Here is a 15,715-nt window from a genome sequence, read left to right on the forward strand (position 1 = left end):
CTCCAGAGCCCTTCACACTTCCTAAAAGGAGTCTCAGGGAGCCTCACTAGAGCATGCTCAGAGTCTTGGGGAGTTCCAAAGCTCCGGCTCATGGGTGGAGTGGCACAGCACCAAGCCCATCACCAAATACTGGCCAAAGAGCCAGAACAGGAGAGGAATGAGGAACGCCATGAGCAAGGGAAGAGGGAAGGACAGAAGAGCAAACTGGGCTTGGGGCAGACGACAGCCACTTATGGTGCAAGGGACCCAAGGAGCCCCAGGGCTCCTTTGAGAAATGCTGGCCTAGCTTAAGCCACAAGACTGGAGAGAGAGAAAGAACCACGCATGCTGCTGTGCTTTATTTGGCTCAAGAGCGAGTTTTTAAAAGTAATAATAAAAAAAATACCATCTGTCCACACAGCCTAGTGCTGTGCTCCTCAGCCCTGATAGATACTGAGAGAACCCAGGAATAGGAAGTGGATAGAGAGGTGGGAAACCTTGTAGGTTGAGACCTACAGCCGGTCACACTGAGATCTAGAGTTGATGACAATTCATTCCACATGGCGCCCTCCTCCAGGGCACCACACCCAGAGTGGATGCTTCCAGCATTGCCCTTCCAGCTATCCAGAACCAGACTGCTGCTTTGGGATCCAAAGAGTGGAGCAATGGGTGGAATTTTGCATCTTCTTGCTGAGCAGCTATACACTGAAATCCACTTATGCACGCTTTGCTGCCACTGGGTCAGAATGAACGAATCCAGCCGAAATGAGGGTTGCCACCTTTTTCTAACAGCCACAGTAGCTGTGCCTTTGCAAGCAGCTCAATGTGCAGCACATTGGCAGCTCATTTATCTGCTTCACGCTGTGAAAAGTCTCACCAGCTGATTTCTGCACATCAGCTTTTCTTCTGTCAGGAACAAGCAGGCCAAGGCTGGTGTTTTTTGTTTTTTTTTTCTGGGCAACGTAGCTGAAGTCACAGTTTCAGCCAAAGGTTGTGGGGAGGCCCCAAATACACGGCAATGAGTCACAGTGGCCATGCCAGCATTGCGTGGATCCTGATCTACACTGAGCCCCTTTGCCCTAAGCGGGTCACCTGGTTCACCTTGCATCTGTGCTAAACTGAAGAGCCTTTGACAGGGATGGCTTCATGCAATGCCAAAACGAGTACCTTGGAAAAAGAAAGGGGGCCAGAGGCTTTGTAAGGTCACAGCATGGAGAAGACCCCAGATTCTCTACCACAAACAAAAGATCTGGCAGCAAAGAAAAAAAAAACCTGGCAGCTTTGCCAGGGGGACGCTTACAAGGACGGTTCTCTAGTGGAGTTCAGCTGTCTGGTTGGCATTCTTTCCTGCTGTGAAGGGGGAACAGCCTGTCCAAACAGGAGGCCAGCCAAACTTCAGCAAGCCAGAATGAGAGGCCTATTAGGAAAAGACTCTCTGTTCTGCTGTCAGAGATACCAATACTCTGGAAAACATGAGACCCAGAGGGATTGCCTGGGAGCGAGAGCCAGCCCTGAAAAAAAAAACAAAAAACTGAGTTGTGATTTTGCTGTTGTTTCACATCCGAAACAAACATTTGAAAGAAAAAAAAATTCTCAACACATGATACGGAAGATGATTGCTTAGCTTTTGTGGGGCAATTGCATTCTCACAATGTCCACAGGAGGGGTATTTATTATTCCCACGTTATTCTATTATACAGGAAGAGAAGTGAGGCTGCTTTATTGTCTGTGGCAGTGGTAAGACTTGAATTCAAGTCTCCCAGATTTAAATCTAACTCTCAGGGCCCAGAATCAGAGTTGCCTCTTCCAGAGAAGACATGTTAAACGATGTGTTCTGACCCACAAAATCTTGCTCAAAAATGGGTTTCTTTATTTAATTTCACACTATGCCACATGATGCAGTAGCTCCCCCCCCCCCCCCCCTGTTTAGATTCACTTTGGAATGACTCACAGAGCCTGATGGATTGCTGTGTTGGGTGTGTGGAAGATATGTGTGGCCCTGTAACACAGAGATGGAATCTGACCTGCTTCTGCTGTGGTGCCATTATCCGATAGCCTTGGGCAAGTTACCGTTTTCTCATCAGTAACATGGACACTAAAATGCACTGCTTTCACAGGCTGATCACCTCTGGAATGTGATTGCCTTTTTTCTCCTTTCTTCTGATAAGCTTCACTGAGGATGCATAAGCAAGAGTTTTTTGGCAGTCAAGGTAAGCTTTTGCAAGAACTGTAGCAACCACACTAAAAGAACAGCACTGTGTTAGACCTCAGCTTTTCTGTAAGCAATTAAACTAAGCCTGGAAAAATTGAACTTAGAGTGAAGAGGCACAAAACTTCAGCTCTTTTACTAGTACATTAACAGCACAATCCAATTCTTCAGTTGAGCTGTTGCTGCTGTCCCCATGCAAGCTCAGTGTTGCAGCTGTTCCGAAAGGCACATTTGGGAGCTGGCTGGGCTATGCAAGGGCCCACCCTGGTCCAGCAGCACCAGATGCGAACCCTGCAGTGGCAAGCACAGGTAAGTTCCTGCCGGCTGATGTGAGGCATGGAGAGGGAGGCTGGAGGGTGTTTGGGAGGTGGGAAAGGGGATGTTTTGGGGCAGGGGGAGGGTGGAATGGGGCAGATTGGGCCAGGACAGGTGACCCCTCCCAGCCCACCCAGTGTTGCACCGGACTTCCTGGATTTGCACCAGCTATATAGCAGCTATGGATCTGAGAAGCCCCATAGAGAAGGCTGGGGCTCAACAGGGGGTAAGGGGAAATATATTCCCTTACCCCACGAACACCTCCAGCTGGCTCCTAAGCTGCATTAGGTGCAGCGCAAGCCACACAACCTGACAGTGCCAGTGCAGTTTAGAATTGGGCTGTAAAATAAATCCTGCTGAACCTAACCTCCTGGGCTGTTTATGTCTAAGGCAGTCAATTTCAACCACTGTGCCATGGCACACTGATGTGCCACGAATGGTCTGCCGGTGTGCCGCGAGAGTTTGGCGAAAGGTGATTTGTTAATAGGGCCAATGGGGATGTGAGCCCCCCACCAACAGCATGGCGTGCCTTGTCAATTGTCAAAAAACGGATGATGTGCCTTGACAATTTTAGTACCTTGTCAGTGTGCCATGAGACAAAAAAAGGTTGAAAATCACTGGTCCAAGGTGTTACAACATGCTGGCATGGTTTGCCAGAAAGCTAAGCAGGAAATATTCAATTGCCCCAGTAACTTTCTTTCTGCTTCAGTCCCCCATTGTTTAAAATTGATTTTTAATGTGATATCCAGAACATACTCATAGAACTTTATTACTAATATTAGTATTATTTGTATCACGCTTTTCAACAGTGCTTTTCCTTTGTTTGCAAAGAAACAAGTAATTGATGTTGGCATGTGAAAGGTGTTTTTAAAATGATTCTAGCTTGAAACAAAACCTTGACTACATCAGGGCTCTTTTAGCAATGCATTGCTACTTTTGTGATCTATGCAATATTTCATTAATGCCCCATATTTTATTAAACATTTTTCACATCTTTTACATCTCTCTCAAGGAGACAATTTCACAGCAGAAAAAAATGATGCACAGCAGAGTAAGGAATCAGTCTAAGCTTACGATATCAGTATGTAGACTACACACAAGGGTAGAACTTGCTTCAAAACTGTGCAATGAAGTTAAAAAATTCAAGGACAAAAAAACTAAGGCTTCAGTCCTATATATCCATGGGAATTAGCCGCATTGAACTCAATGAGTCTTATGTCTAAGAAAATATGCATAGGATTGTGCTGTAGGGCAGCAATCCTAATCACATTTACATGGGAGTGACGCTCACTGAATTTAGCTGGGCTTACTCCTTGAACAGAGATGCACAGGATTGCAACCTAAATCGAACCCTAATAAATAAATCCTATTCAGTGGTCAGTTTCAGCCTCCAAAGCGTTTGCACATGTCCCCCAAGCACAGCCAACCTATGATCCCAAGGATCCAAAAGCCACAGGTTGGTGAGATAAAATCTTTATTAGGACTCACCAAAACGCAAGAAGTTGTGAGCAGCAAGCTTTTGAGTCCTCGTCATCCCCCCCAAAATGGGGGAAGTTGAGCATGTTGTAGGATCCCCAAAGTATTCCATTTAACAGCCCTAAAAGGAAGTACAGTAGGAATGCTGCAGCCTCAATTAGATGAACCTCACCAGGTGCTAAACACTGATTTCAGGATGCACTCTGGGCTTCTGGGACAAAGAAACAATAGTGTTTTCCTCAACCCCATTCTGAGCAAAACCAAAATCTAGTTATTACTTGGGGCTGTCTCCAAAATTAATGGAAGCACACGGGCCCCTTGCAAGGCACGCAGAGGGCAAAAATAAAGAGAGACACAGTCATTGATCATATTAGTGAAACTAGCAGTTAATTGTAGACGGTGCACTAGGTAGTGATACTAAGGATGATACACCGGATGACATTTTCCTGTGAGACACTTCAGTCCCAGGAAGGGTGGGAGAGAAATTGGGAGACAAGCAAAGGGCTCTTATCGCACCTGTCCTGCAATGTGAGCAGCAAGACAGACATTGGCACAGCTCCTCTCTTTATTTGGCTTCACAAGCCAGGATACTGGGAAGGGATATTGAGCAGCTGATGTGCATACAAAAAGGGTCCTGTCTGGCCTCCCTTTGCTGTTTCCACTGCAGGGTTAAAAAAAAAAGGTCTTGTGTTTAAAAACAAACGATGCCCCCCAAAATTGGAATAAGAGTGGGCCTTGGAGCATGTCCAAAGTGCATTTGCTTCACCATTGAGTGAAGATGAAGAAAATGTTCTTTAAGCATTTGGAATTGGGGGAAGGGGCCTCCTGGTCATCTTCTGTTTAAAAACCAACAACCCCCCATACAAATCTGAATATGAGTGGGCCTCTGAGCATGTGCAAAGTGCATTAACTTCACTACTGAAGTGTTCTTTAAGCATCTGGAATTGGGGGAGGGGCCTCCTAGTCATCTTCTGTTTAAAAACAAACCCCCCATTCAAATCTGAATACGAGTGGGCCTCTGAGCGTGTGCAAAGTGCATTTACTTCACCATTGAAGGAAATGTGCTGGCGTTGGGGGAGGGGCCTCCTGGTCATCCAAGGAGGCTTGACCCTCTGCTGCCATTGCATCTCCAGTGCCTCCGTGCAGAGAAGACCAGGGCTAATCCACGCCTTCTGCTTCCATCCTTGTAGCCCAAATGCATCTTTCCCAGAGGAGGCAGCAGAAGAGTCGAAGCGTTCTGTCTCTAACCACTAGTCCGCAGTGCCCTTCCCCAGGCCTTCTATTACATACCACTTCAGCTAGAGGGGAAAGCAGGCGCTGTCCCTTTAAGGCGGAACTACTTTCTTCCCTCGGTTTGTTTACAACTCCCTCCACGCGGATCAGTCACCGTCATAGATGCAGCAACACATTTAGACACACTGTACTATATCCTTCCGCCACCCACCCGCCTCTCTCACCCAAATCCTTTTCGACACCGGATGACAGCCCTTCTCCGCCTCACTGTTCCAACTGCTGTTGAAACTCCGGGACGACAAACGAGGGAATCGTTTCGAAAGCCTGTGAATCCTCAGAGGCGCCCAGGGACTACTTTTTGGGCGCTACCATTTTTTCTCACGGGGAGGAACACTGAGATACTCGCCGTCACCCCCATTACGAGAGATAACGTGCGCGCAGGGAACGACAATGGTCTTTTTATGTGATGTGTGAGGACACCTTTCAACCGTGCGGCGTCCACGAGAGATTTCAACCCCCGCGGGAACTGATGGTACGGTCCAAGTTCCCACCTTCGCAACCGCCTTCTGCTTCCGTCCTCTCATTGGTTGAGCCACGAATGAAAGGCACTCCCCGCAGCCATTCATAATTTAGTTGTTTTAGAGCCCTATCAGCGAGCGCTTCGTTTTTCGTCCCGCCCCCCTCGAGCTTTGATTAGCCGAAGCGCGTGGCCCTGCCGCGATTCTGGTCATTGTAGTCGCCGCGTTGAGCGCAAGCCGGGTAATCGATCGGGGAGGGAAACCACAAATCCCGACATGCCTCGGGACAAGAGGGCTGAGGGGCGCCTGCGCACTGAGGAGTAGGGGTTGGCTCGTTTATAAAAGACGAGGCTGCGGGCAGGGAGCAGCAGTTGAGAACTGGCGGCGCTTGGGTGAGGGAGAAAGGAGGTTGCGGGAGGGGCGGCCCCAGCTCCGCTAGGGGGTGGGCGCTCGAACGTTGGGCGTGCGTGGATATTAACCCGCTGCTGCCCGGGCGGAGGAGCGCTGTTAACCCTTTAGGTGCCGGATCGCGGGAGTTTTTTTTAACCCTTTGGAGCCTGAGCTGGAGGAGACTTTCCCTCCTGGTGTGACTACTGGACCTGGACAGCGGGAAGGAGCCACTGCTGGGGCAGCCCTTAACCCTTTGGTGTCTGGACTGGAGCCACTTTAACCCCTAGGTGCCTGGACTGTGAGTTTAACCCCTTGTGGCCTGCACTGCAGAGGGTGCCTGCAACTTAACCCTTTGTGGTCTTTCCATCTCTTGGATTATTTTTAACCTGTCAATTTATTTTTAATTATTTGCAACTTTTTTTGGGGGGGGGGGGAAGAACATGGACTCTGTTGCCTTGACTTGCACCTATGTCTAAACAGCTGGATTTTTTTATCCACACCCCCACTTTGAATTTCCAGCTGTGCAGACTCTCCAGGCAGCTGCAGCAGCTGGTGTGACGAGGAGGAGGAAAAGTTGAGACTGGAAACTTCTGATTTTTTTTCAGCTCCTGCTCTGCACTTGCAAGGGTTGGTGCAACTTTGGAGTCTCTTGGCGGGGGAAGACAGCTGTTGAGTTCCTGTTGCTGTAGTTGTGTTTAGTGGTGTCTGGGCTCTCGGGCACCCAAAGGTGACGGGAAAAGGAACAGAAGCTTGGAAGGACTTGTGCGGAGAGGACTGTGGGGGACCCAGAGTGAAGAGCAGTACCCAAAGCTGCTGGATTTCTGCAAACTGCAAGGTTGAACGCTGGCAGCACCTGCAGGACTTCTGGGGTTAAAGGCATTGCAGGTTCGCAAGACCTTTGCCCCCCTCTTAAGAAGAGGGAACCCACCCCTTGGACTTGAATAGCAACACAGAAGATCCAGGCTTGCAGAGGAAATTGCTAAACAAACCAGCAATGGCCGACCCTGCCCTCTCTGCCAATCAGCAGCAACCGAATGGCAAAACTTCTCCCATCTCCCCCTACAGGCATGCAGGTGGTGGAGACGGCAGTGGAGGAGGACCTCTTGTGGTGTCTCCACCCACCAACCAGGAGCTGCTCCAAAGGGAAGAAGTGGACAGTAGATGGCAGAGGAGAGAGGCCAACCAGCAGCGGGGTGGCAGCCCAGGATATGGAGAAGGTGCCTGTCCAGGTGAGGAATGTGCAACTCCTCCGTGGCCTGTTGGGGGAGTCCAAGGTTTGGGTGCCCCAGAAGGAGCTGTGGGCAAGGCTGAGGGGCAGAACTATGGTGCAGCTCCAGACCTTCACAGTGCAGGCAGTGGAGAGCAGATGGGACCACAGGAGAACCCACAGCGTCCAGAATATTGCAGGCCCCAGACTGGGGAAGAGGAGGAAAGGCAGCTGGGCAAGAAGAAGCATAGGAGACGTCCGTCCAAGAAGAAGAGGCACTGGAAGCCTTACTACAAGCTCACCTGGGAAGAGAAGAAGAAGTTTGATGAGAAGCAGAGCCAGCGTGCTTCCAGGCTGCGGGCTGAGATGTTTGCCAAAGGGCAGCCGGTTGCACCATACAACACTACGCAGTTCCTGATGGAGGACCATGACCAAGAGGAGCCAGACTTGAAAACGGGCCTCTATCCCAAGAGGTCGGCCCCCAAGTCAGACGACACCAGCGAAGAAGACTTCATGGAAGACGAGGATGGCGGTAGCGATGGCATGGGGGGAGATGGCAGCGAGTTTCTTCAGAAGGACTTCTCGGAGACCTACGAGAGGTATCACGTGGAGAGCCTGCAAAACATGAGCAAGCAGGAGTTGATCACTGAGTACCTGGAGCTGGAGAAGTGTCTTTCCAGGATGGAGGAAGAGAACAACAGACTCCGGGTGGAGAACAAGAAATTTGCAGGGGACTCAGTGGAGGACCCCAGGGTAAGGCAGTTAGAGCAGGAACTGGACAGGTTGAGAGCTGAGAACCAGAAACTCTTGCAAGAGAAGGAACTCAACAGACAAGAAGAGAAACCTCTTTGCAAGTTGGGAGAGTGAAGCTGGGAGGGGGATTGTTTTGAGGACTTCAGTGGGATGAGATGAACCTCCTTCCCAAGATGAGAATGCAAGAGGCTATATCCATATTGTGGGTGGGGGTGTGTGCGAGTGTGTATATATAATATATATATATATATATATAAAGGCAATGGACCTTTTCGTGACTTAATCAGAATAAATTCAAAACCTCGTATTGTTTTTGAAGATATAGCTATAACATTGTGTGTGTTTTTTAATGTGTAATCAAGGGAACTTTCTGTGGGGTGCTGCTTTTCTTCTTTTCTTTCCTTTTTAAAACAGAATAGAATATTTAGCATTTGTGGGAGGTATTTTTTTAAGTACATCTGACTTGTCAAGACTTGCGTTTTGTGTTCCTTCTAAAGGAGAGACTACCCAGGGATGGGGTGGGCAGGGGGGCAGCCAGGCAAGGGACTAAAAGTTGTAAAAGTCGCATTCTGAAAAGATGATACTAAAGATTCACACTAAGAGTTCTAATAAATACAAGGACATGTCAGTGGAATTATTCTGGTGTGATTTCTAGAAAAATAATTCAAAATATTTTCTCCTGGAGAATATTGTGAATAATTTTTCCAGGTGGCTTTTGGGTGTCTAATGAGTTAGATTTTCACTGAAAAACATCAGAACAGACACTTTTGAGCCATTTTGTCAACTTCCTCATAGAAGAAGCTATTGGTTTAATATTATACCAACCTTAATTTTTTTTTGCGCCTTAACAATCATTGTTCTTAGCATGTGTTTTCAAAACAGATTATGTTCTCTTACTGTGTTTTGTCTAACAACCCTGCGGGGTAGAACACTACTTCACCCCGTTAACATATGAGAGGAAAGGCGAGTGTAACTTTGAATTTCTAACACCAATGTTTTTATCTACTGCAAAATGTTTAATATGAATGCTGTTTACATAAATACAGTATAGCTAACATTCTGCAATTTTATTAATGGTCATGTGACAGGATATGATATGATCTTGAGGAAATTGCATACAATTTCTTTCTCTCTCTTTAGCAGAGTGGGAGCGAAACATAAATAGTCTTTTATGAAGGGAGGAGAGATGAAGAATCCAGGTCCTGAAATGGAAAGATGCCTTCTATCTTTTGTGATCACAAACTGGGTGGAGGCAGTTTTGACAGGAGCCCTTTGCTGTACACTGCAACAACTGAAAAGTATTCCCCCCCAGCCAGTCTTGCCAGTGGCCTTTGGGGTGGCCAAGTGGTCTTTGGGGTAGGGACAATGACTACTCAGTTGATATGTGTTTGTAGCTTGGCTTGCTTACTTGAGCCATTTAGATGCCATTTAACTGAATGGATGGGCATTGGCCTCTGTTTTAACAGGACACCCACTTCTCTCATGTGCTGTGTGCTGCTCATAATAATGCTGCTAGAGAGGTGTGTATGTGGGGAATAAATGATGCTGTGGCTGTAATCCTGTGTGCATGTGCTTGGGAGCAAGTCCCTTTCAGTTTGGTGATCCTTGCTTTGTAAATGGGTTTGTGCCGCAGATCCCCTTTCACTTTTGCTGTTTGTGTGCGAACTGTGTATCAACAGCAACATCTCCAGAGTAGGTGCTGGAATTCTTTTGTTCTCTGAGTTTTGTGTTAATTTTGCAAGAACAGGTTCTCCACTCAAATTAAGAAGATTTTGGGTAGAATGTCCTAATCTGTCTAGAAATAGCACATTATGAATAATTTTGTTTGTTCTCTCTGTCTACATTTTTTGTAAGGCTTTGTTTTCTTTTAAGCTCTGTTGCCCAGCTATCAAAGACACAAGCTGAGGTTTGGTGCACACATACTTCTGTCAGAAAACTGGGAGATCCATGTGGATTTGCCAACATCTCCCCCCCCCCCATTCTTCTTTAACACAAATTCTCCACACCTTCATTCTGGAGCCAACCATGACAGGGCTAGTTTGCTAACCATGGTTAGCTGCAGACTGTAGGTTACAACAGTGGGCAGAAGCAGGGTTGCAGAGTGCATAGTGAAAATGCTGATGTAGCCTAAGCGTATTGTGGTTAGCTCTGAAAATGAAAGGAAGCAGGAAATCCATGTGGGAGCAAGGGAAGGAGCGTACAGGTCCACAAGGTACACCTTAACCACAGTTTGGACCTGGTGACATTTAAACAAATGAGACAAGTGTCTTTGATATTTTTCACATTTTTATATCGCCCTTCCTCCAAGGAGATTAGGGTGGTGTACATAGTTCCTCCCCTCCTTTAGTCCTCACAACAACCCTGTGAGGTAGATTAGGTTGAGAGACAGTGATTGGCCCAAGGTCACTCAGGAAGCTACCTTGTTCCCATAGACCAGTGGTCTCCAACCATGGACCACTAACTACAGAAAACCTGCCGCCAGCACAAATGGAGTTTATTGTTCTGTGGAGCAACCTCATTTTTGTCTCTGATCTCCCAGATGATTCTTGTGCCAGGCAGCCACATCTGCCCAGAAATCGGGGTGCAGAGCCTGCAGAGGCAATGGGCAGCAGTAGCAGTCGCCCATTGGAGACAAAGATATGAGGCTGCCCTGTAGAACAGTAAGCCCCGTAAACGGTGGAATGCTGTTTTTGGGTGCTGGATCCGGTCTGCACACTTGGGGGTTACCATAGGCTAAGCTTCTGCACTACAGACTGAAAATACCCTTAAAATCAGTTCCCTTCTTCCCCCCCCCCCAGTGAAATCCTGATAAGCATTGTTTTGGAAATGGGAAGGCCCAGAGATCATTCAGAATTTTTAATAGCTTGTGAACATGGATTTCTCCAGGATCTTATAGAGGAAACCGTGGCAATTTGTACTGTGGATATGTACAAATTAAGAGTTGCACCAGATGCATTTTTCTCTGGGATTGATGCTTATGCTGGCCTTGGGAAAAGGAGACTGTGTAGCCAATCCCGCATTCACCTGTGCAAACCTAGGGAGGGAGGATTCCCCCTTCCAGCTGCCATTGCAGATGGTGGTGGCAATGGAAGCATCCTACGGTTTGCTTGCTCAGTGCTCATTTGACATTGCTGCCACATGCCTCACTTTCTTCACCAGCAGCACCTGTCTCCTGGCTGCAGGTGCTTCTCTCTTGACGCAGACTAAGGCCTTGTGAGGAGACTCTGGGAGCATACTTACCCACTTCTCTATTCGTGGGAAGAGCAATTGCAGGCAGAGGTGAACAAAGGGCCATTTGTAGCAGGCTGCTTTGGTGAGAGAGGTGCCTGGGAGTCTGTTCTTGGAGGACAAGGGGCAGGCTGATAATGGGAAGGGGCTCTCCAGCAGCTGCACCCACAGCCTGCCTGTACTGGCTTCCAGAGTAAAGGTGGTTCTCACAAGAAGAGGGAAGAACGTCTCCATACTGGGGCTGCCCAGAATGCACAGTCCTTCAAGACAAAATCATCTTGCAGCAGGTGGGCCAGAAGTGGCTTGGTGGCGATGGGTCTTGGAGACAGGTGGCGTTCCCTGTCTTGGAGAAAGAAAATACCGGTAATGTAAAAGTGGGGAGTTGCAGTTGAGAAGCCGATGCAAGAGAGCTGTCTGAACTTTTTCCTGTAAATCCTGAAGATATTTTTTGGGGAGAGGGTGGTGTTTGTCCCTCTCTTGCTCATAGGGTGCCCAGAATTCTGGGGCTGCTTGATGAGGTGGTTGTGGTGTGGCTTGAATGCCCATTTGTGTGCTCTATTTCAAGGGGGCTTGGGCAGGGGTAATTCCATACCTCATTCAGGCACAAGGACCTATATGCATTCCTGAATTCCTTATTCCCATTAATTGCTAACAGGAGCCAAAAGTGTTGGAAATGACAACATTTTTGTTCTATCAATCTGGGCTGGTGGAGGATGCACGTGTGTCCTTTTCAGTTGGAGATGTTGAAGAGTGCTGTGTAATCCTAAATCTTGCTTGCTTCTAGGTTAAGTGGAAGCCAGTATAGCAGTATCGGGTGTTTCCTGCTGGCACATGGCAAGAACTGTTTATACAGGATCCTTGAGAGCATCTTGCTTTTATTGTCTATGCCCTTCAGCAAAAGGTGATATTTAGTGAGAGAGTATATAAGCAAAAATATACTGTATAAGTTACTGTCAGCTCTGCAAGTCCATGAGTTACACAGAACTCTTCAACATTCGTTAACTTCATCTTGTGTAGCTCAAACTCACAAAGTGGCATTTCCTTACTAAGTTCAGGGAGGAGAGATTTGGCTTTGATCATGCAGTTTAATTAGAAGTGCCCAATGCAACTTGAGCAATTTGATTTAGGCGTATGTGGTATGCTGCTCTTAAATTCCTTGTATGGTCCTCTTATATTGAAGGACTTAATGCTTTCTGAGCACTTGGTGTAACAGTTGCATACTTCTAAAACATAGTGAACTTGTTGGGATGTTGGTGGTTATTTGGACCATAAACCCCCTCCCCTGTGGTTCATAAAGCAAGAATGAGTGTGGTGTCATGGACAAGTACAGTGAGGCTCAGTGAGTGGCTTGGGGCCAGTTAACCTACCCCACACAGTTATAAGAGTGATGAAATGGACCAACCCCCTAGAAGCCACCATGAATTCCCTGGAGGCCAGTAGGGATGCCAATGTGAAAAGTGCTTATTTACAAGCCTAAATTTGTCTGCTCGCCTACGGTAGGCAGCAATTGCTTCCAGACAACCAGGCAGGGAAGTTTTTGTAAATGGGGAGGGGGGAAGAAGAGTAGGATCTCCCTTCTCTCGTAGGTCTTCAGTGCCACACAGCACTAATAGATATGTGTGGAAAAATAATTCAGTGACTTTTTGAGCACTTACTTGCAAAGCTAGGTAGATTACACAATAAAATCAGAAAATGCAGTAAAAACAAGTTCAGCTACAAGCATGAGAATCGGAAATCAGCTTGGCTGGAGACCATGTTGTCAGCAACCTGTAGCCTAAAGGGCTTCATGAAAAAGAGACTTTCACCTTGGTAACAGTGAGCCTACAGGATGGAGTGCCACTCTGAAGAATTCCCGAAAGAAGAAATGGAACAGGAGCTGGTCTCGCTTCAGCAGTCAACTGGTATCTCACTTGACCGTCTTTGACCACTTTGGGAGGTTTGTATGAATGCAGAGGAGTCTGAAGTAGCATACCAAACCCTTTAAAAAATCCAATAAGCCATCATTTGAAATGGAGGGAGGGCAATCTTGAACCTGTTTCCCTGAAGCCTCGATTATGTGAATTCAAGGGAGCCCAGGCAAACTCTTTACATATGCCTGTTTGAAAAAAAATTCTAATCTGTTGAAATGGAAAGTAGAGTGATTTGAAGCAATTTGATTTATTTCTTAATAAGCAAATAGATGTAGAGTGGGGGAGCTTATCCCTTAATCCCGTTTCCATAAATCTTAAAGGAAGGTGGAAGAGAACAGAGCTGTAGATTCATGCAAAAACATGGTGGAAGATTTCTAGTTGGTAGCACTGGATGTCAGAAAGCTTCTTCTGATCTTCAGTGTGAATTCCCTGTAGCACAAAAATGCCTTTCATCAAAGTTGGTGAATTGGCTATGTTCCTTTTGAAAAAGGATGACCTTGCCACCATTAATCCATATATGGATCATGTCCACATTAGATTACTGTACTGGTTTTCAACCTTTTTTGTGCCAAGACCCTCAAAAATAAATTGAGACAGGGAACCACCTCATTCCTGTCCCCCTCCAGGGATCTGATCTGCTCGCCCTGCCTGCCCCATTTCCTCTTGGATCTTCACAACAACCCTGTGAGGTAGCAGCCTGAGCAGGGCCAGCTGCAGGGCAAAAAAGTGAGAAGAGACTGCAGGATTATATCAAGAACTCAGTTTTGAGAAGGCAGTTCCATTATTTGATGGAGCCAAATGGCACAGACTTTGAAAGCCTGTAGCAACCCTCCCCCAAATGAAGTCCAGTGGGGTTGTTACCCGCAGTTTAAGAACACTATTGTACTGCATTAAAGGTGGGGTGACCTCTGACACCCCACCTTTTTGGATATGTTGGCCAAGTTATAATTATCAGTGAGCTGTAATATTGCACACATTTTGCTGGTCTTGGGAGATCTGCATTGGTTTCCAGCTTTTCTCAGTGCAATTCAAACTACAGTACTGTATTTGACCTATGAAGCTCTGAATCACTTGCATCTGAAGGACTGTCTTCTCCTACATGGACCTGCCCATTCACTGAGATCACTGCACGGGGCCCTGCAATGCACCTGCAGTGATTATGTTTCTACCACCCTATTTTTGCCCACTGGCATGTGATTTGTTCTGTACATGCTGCAGAAATATTTGTTGCCTATCTGTTACCACTTGGGTGCTAAAGGAAGATAGCTGTTGGTTCATGATGCTATGATCTCTTGCTATCCGGACCACTGTTGGTTTGGGGGTTTGTGCATGTATTCTGTTATGTAGTGATGTAAGTTGCCTTGAGTATTCTCTGTGGTAAGGTGGGCTATTTTTTTTTTTAAGCAAAAGTTAACTGTTCTGTTTTAAAATCTCCTTGCATGTAGTAAATCAGCATGGGGTGGGTGGGGGGAGAAAGGAAGAGGCTGATCAGAGTGTTCTCACTCTAATATGGTAGTTTACTATATGTAGGGAGTATGTTTGCTCCCCAGTTGGCAAAATGAAGTGGTACAATCCAGAATGCTACCACTCCCATCCTATGCAATGCGAACCAGCTCTGGGCTTATCGCAGCCTGAGATGGGCAGTGGGTCAATAACAATAGCACGTATAAATCATATAAATGTGTAGAAATATCTTGTAAGATGGGGCAGAGCTCTTCAGACACCAGTGGGGTGGATGGGCTCTTCCCTATTGATGGGCATCTTTCTTTCAAGACAAGTAGTGACATTGGTGTTTCAATATAGGGTGTGCAGGTGTCACTTACAATTTGGGTTATCGAAAGACTACATCAAGATGCCAGCAGTAGAGAAAATAGGTTGTTTCAGTCTGCTTTATTACAAAGGCCTAATAAGTAGAGGTGTTAATTTCTGGTGAGAAGTAGCCCAATCTTGAGCTGACTGGAGTACGGGGCTGCTGTGGTGCCAAAATGGCTACTGTGGCATCCTGAGCGCAACTGGGCAGCCTGTGGCAGCTCTACAGGGGAAGGGGATGAAAGTCCCCTTCCCCTACGTAAGGGAAGTAGTCCCACAATGGGGTTACTCAATTCTGTGGCGGCTCTTGAGCTGCCACAGAATTGGCAAGTCCCATGTTGGCCCACGTGACCCAAATTGGGGCTCATGATCTGGTGGAGCCCAGCTCCTCCTGCCCCACTCCCTCCCCACCCACTCACCACTCCACTGCCCGGTAGTCTGAGTGACTGCCAGACAGCAGCCTGCTGCTCTCCCACAGGTGCTGGCCCAGCATGGCCTCAAGATGAGCCAGCTCTGGTGCTCAGCTGCTGCTAACCCTTGCAAACATACTTTATGGCACATTTGTGATGGTGTGCACCAGTGGTAAGCCAGCATAAGCCTAGCTATAGCCTAGCTATAAGGTAGGCTATAAGCCTGGCTGAACACAATGGGCTTATGGAGGAGAAGCTTTATTGGCATAAAACAGTCA

At 47.1% G+C, this 15,715-nt stretch overlaps 1 protein-coding gene across 1 annotated transcript; it reads left to right on the top strand.

The window, feature by feature from the left end:
• The first annotated feature begins 6,111 nt into the window (after nt 1-6,111).
• Nucleotides 6,112-9,750, top strand: HEXIM1 (HEXIM P-TEFb complex subunit 1). Its single transcript, XM_066628250.1, has one exon. The coding sequence runs from the start codon at nt 7,115-7,117 to the stop codon at nt 8,192-8,194; it is 1,080 nt and encodes a 359-aa protein (XP_066484347.1). The 5' UTR covers nt 6,112-7,114; the 3' UTR covers nt 8,195-9,750.
• The last annotated feature ends 5,965 nt before the right edge of the window (nt 9,751-15,715 follow it).

The sequence above is a fragment of the Tiliqua scincoides genome, chromosome 5 (genome assembly GCF_035046505.1).
Source record: "Tiliqua scincoides isolate rTilSci1 chromosome 5, rTilSci1.hap2, whole genome shotgun sequence".
Taxonomy (NCBI): domain Eukaryota; kingdom Metazoa; phylum Chordata; class Lepidosauria; order Squamata; family Scincidae; genus Tiliqua; species Tiliqua scincoides.

Bases quoted from the DNA above. Each gene is read 5' to 3' on its own strand.
- HEXIM1 (XM_066628250.1), top strand. From the start codon at position 7,115: ATGGCCGACCCTGCCCTCTCTGCCAATCAGCAGCAACCGAATGGCAAA.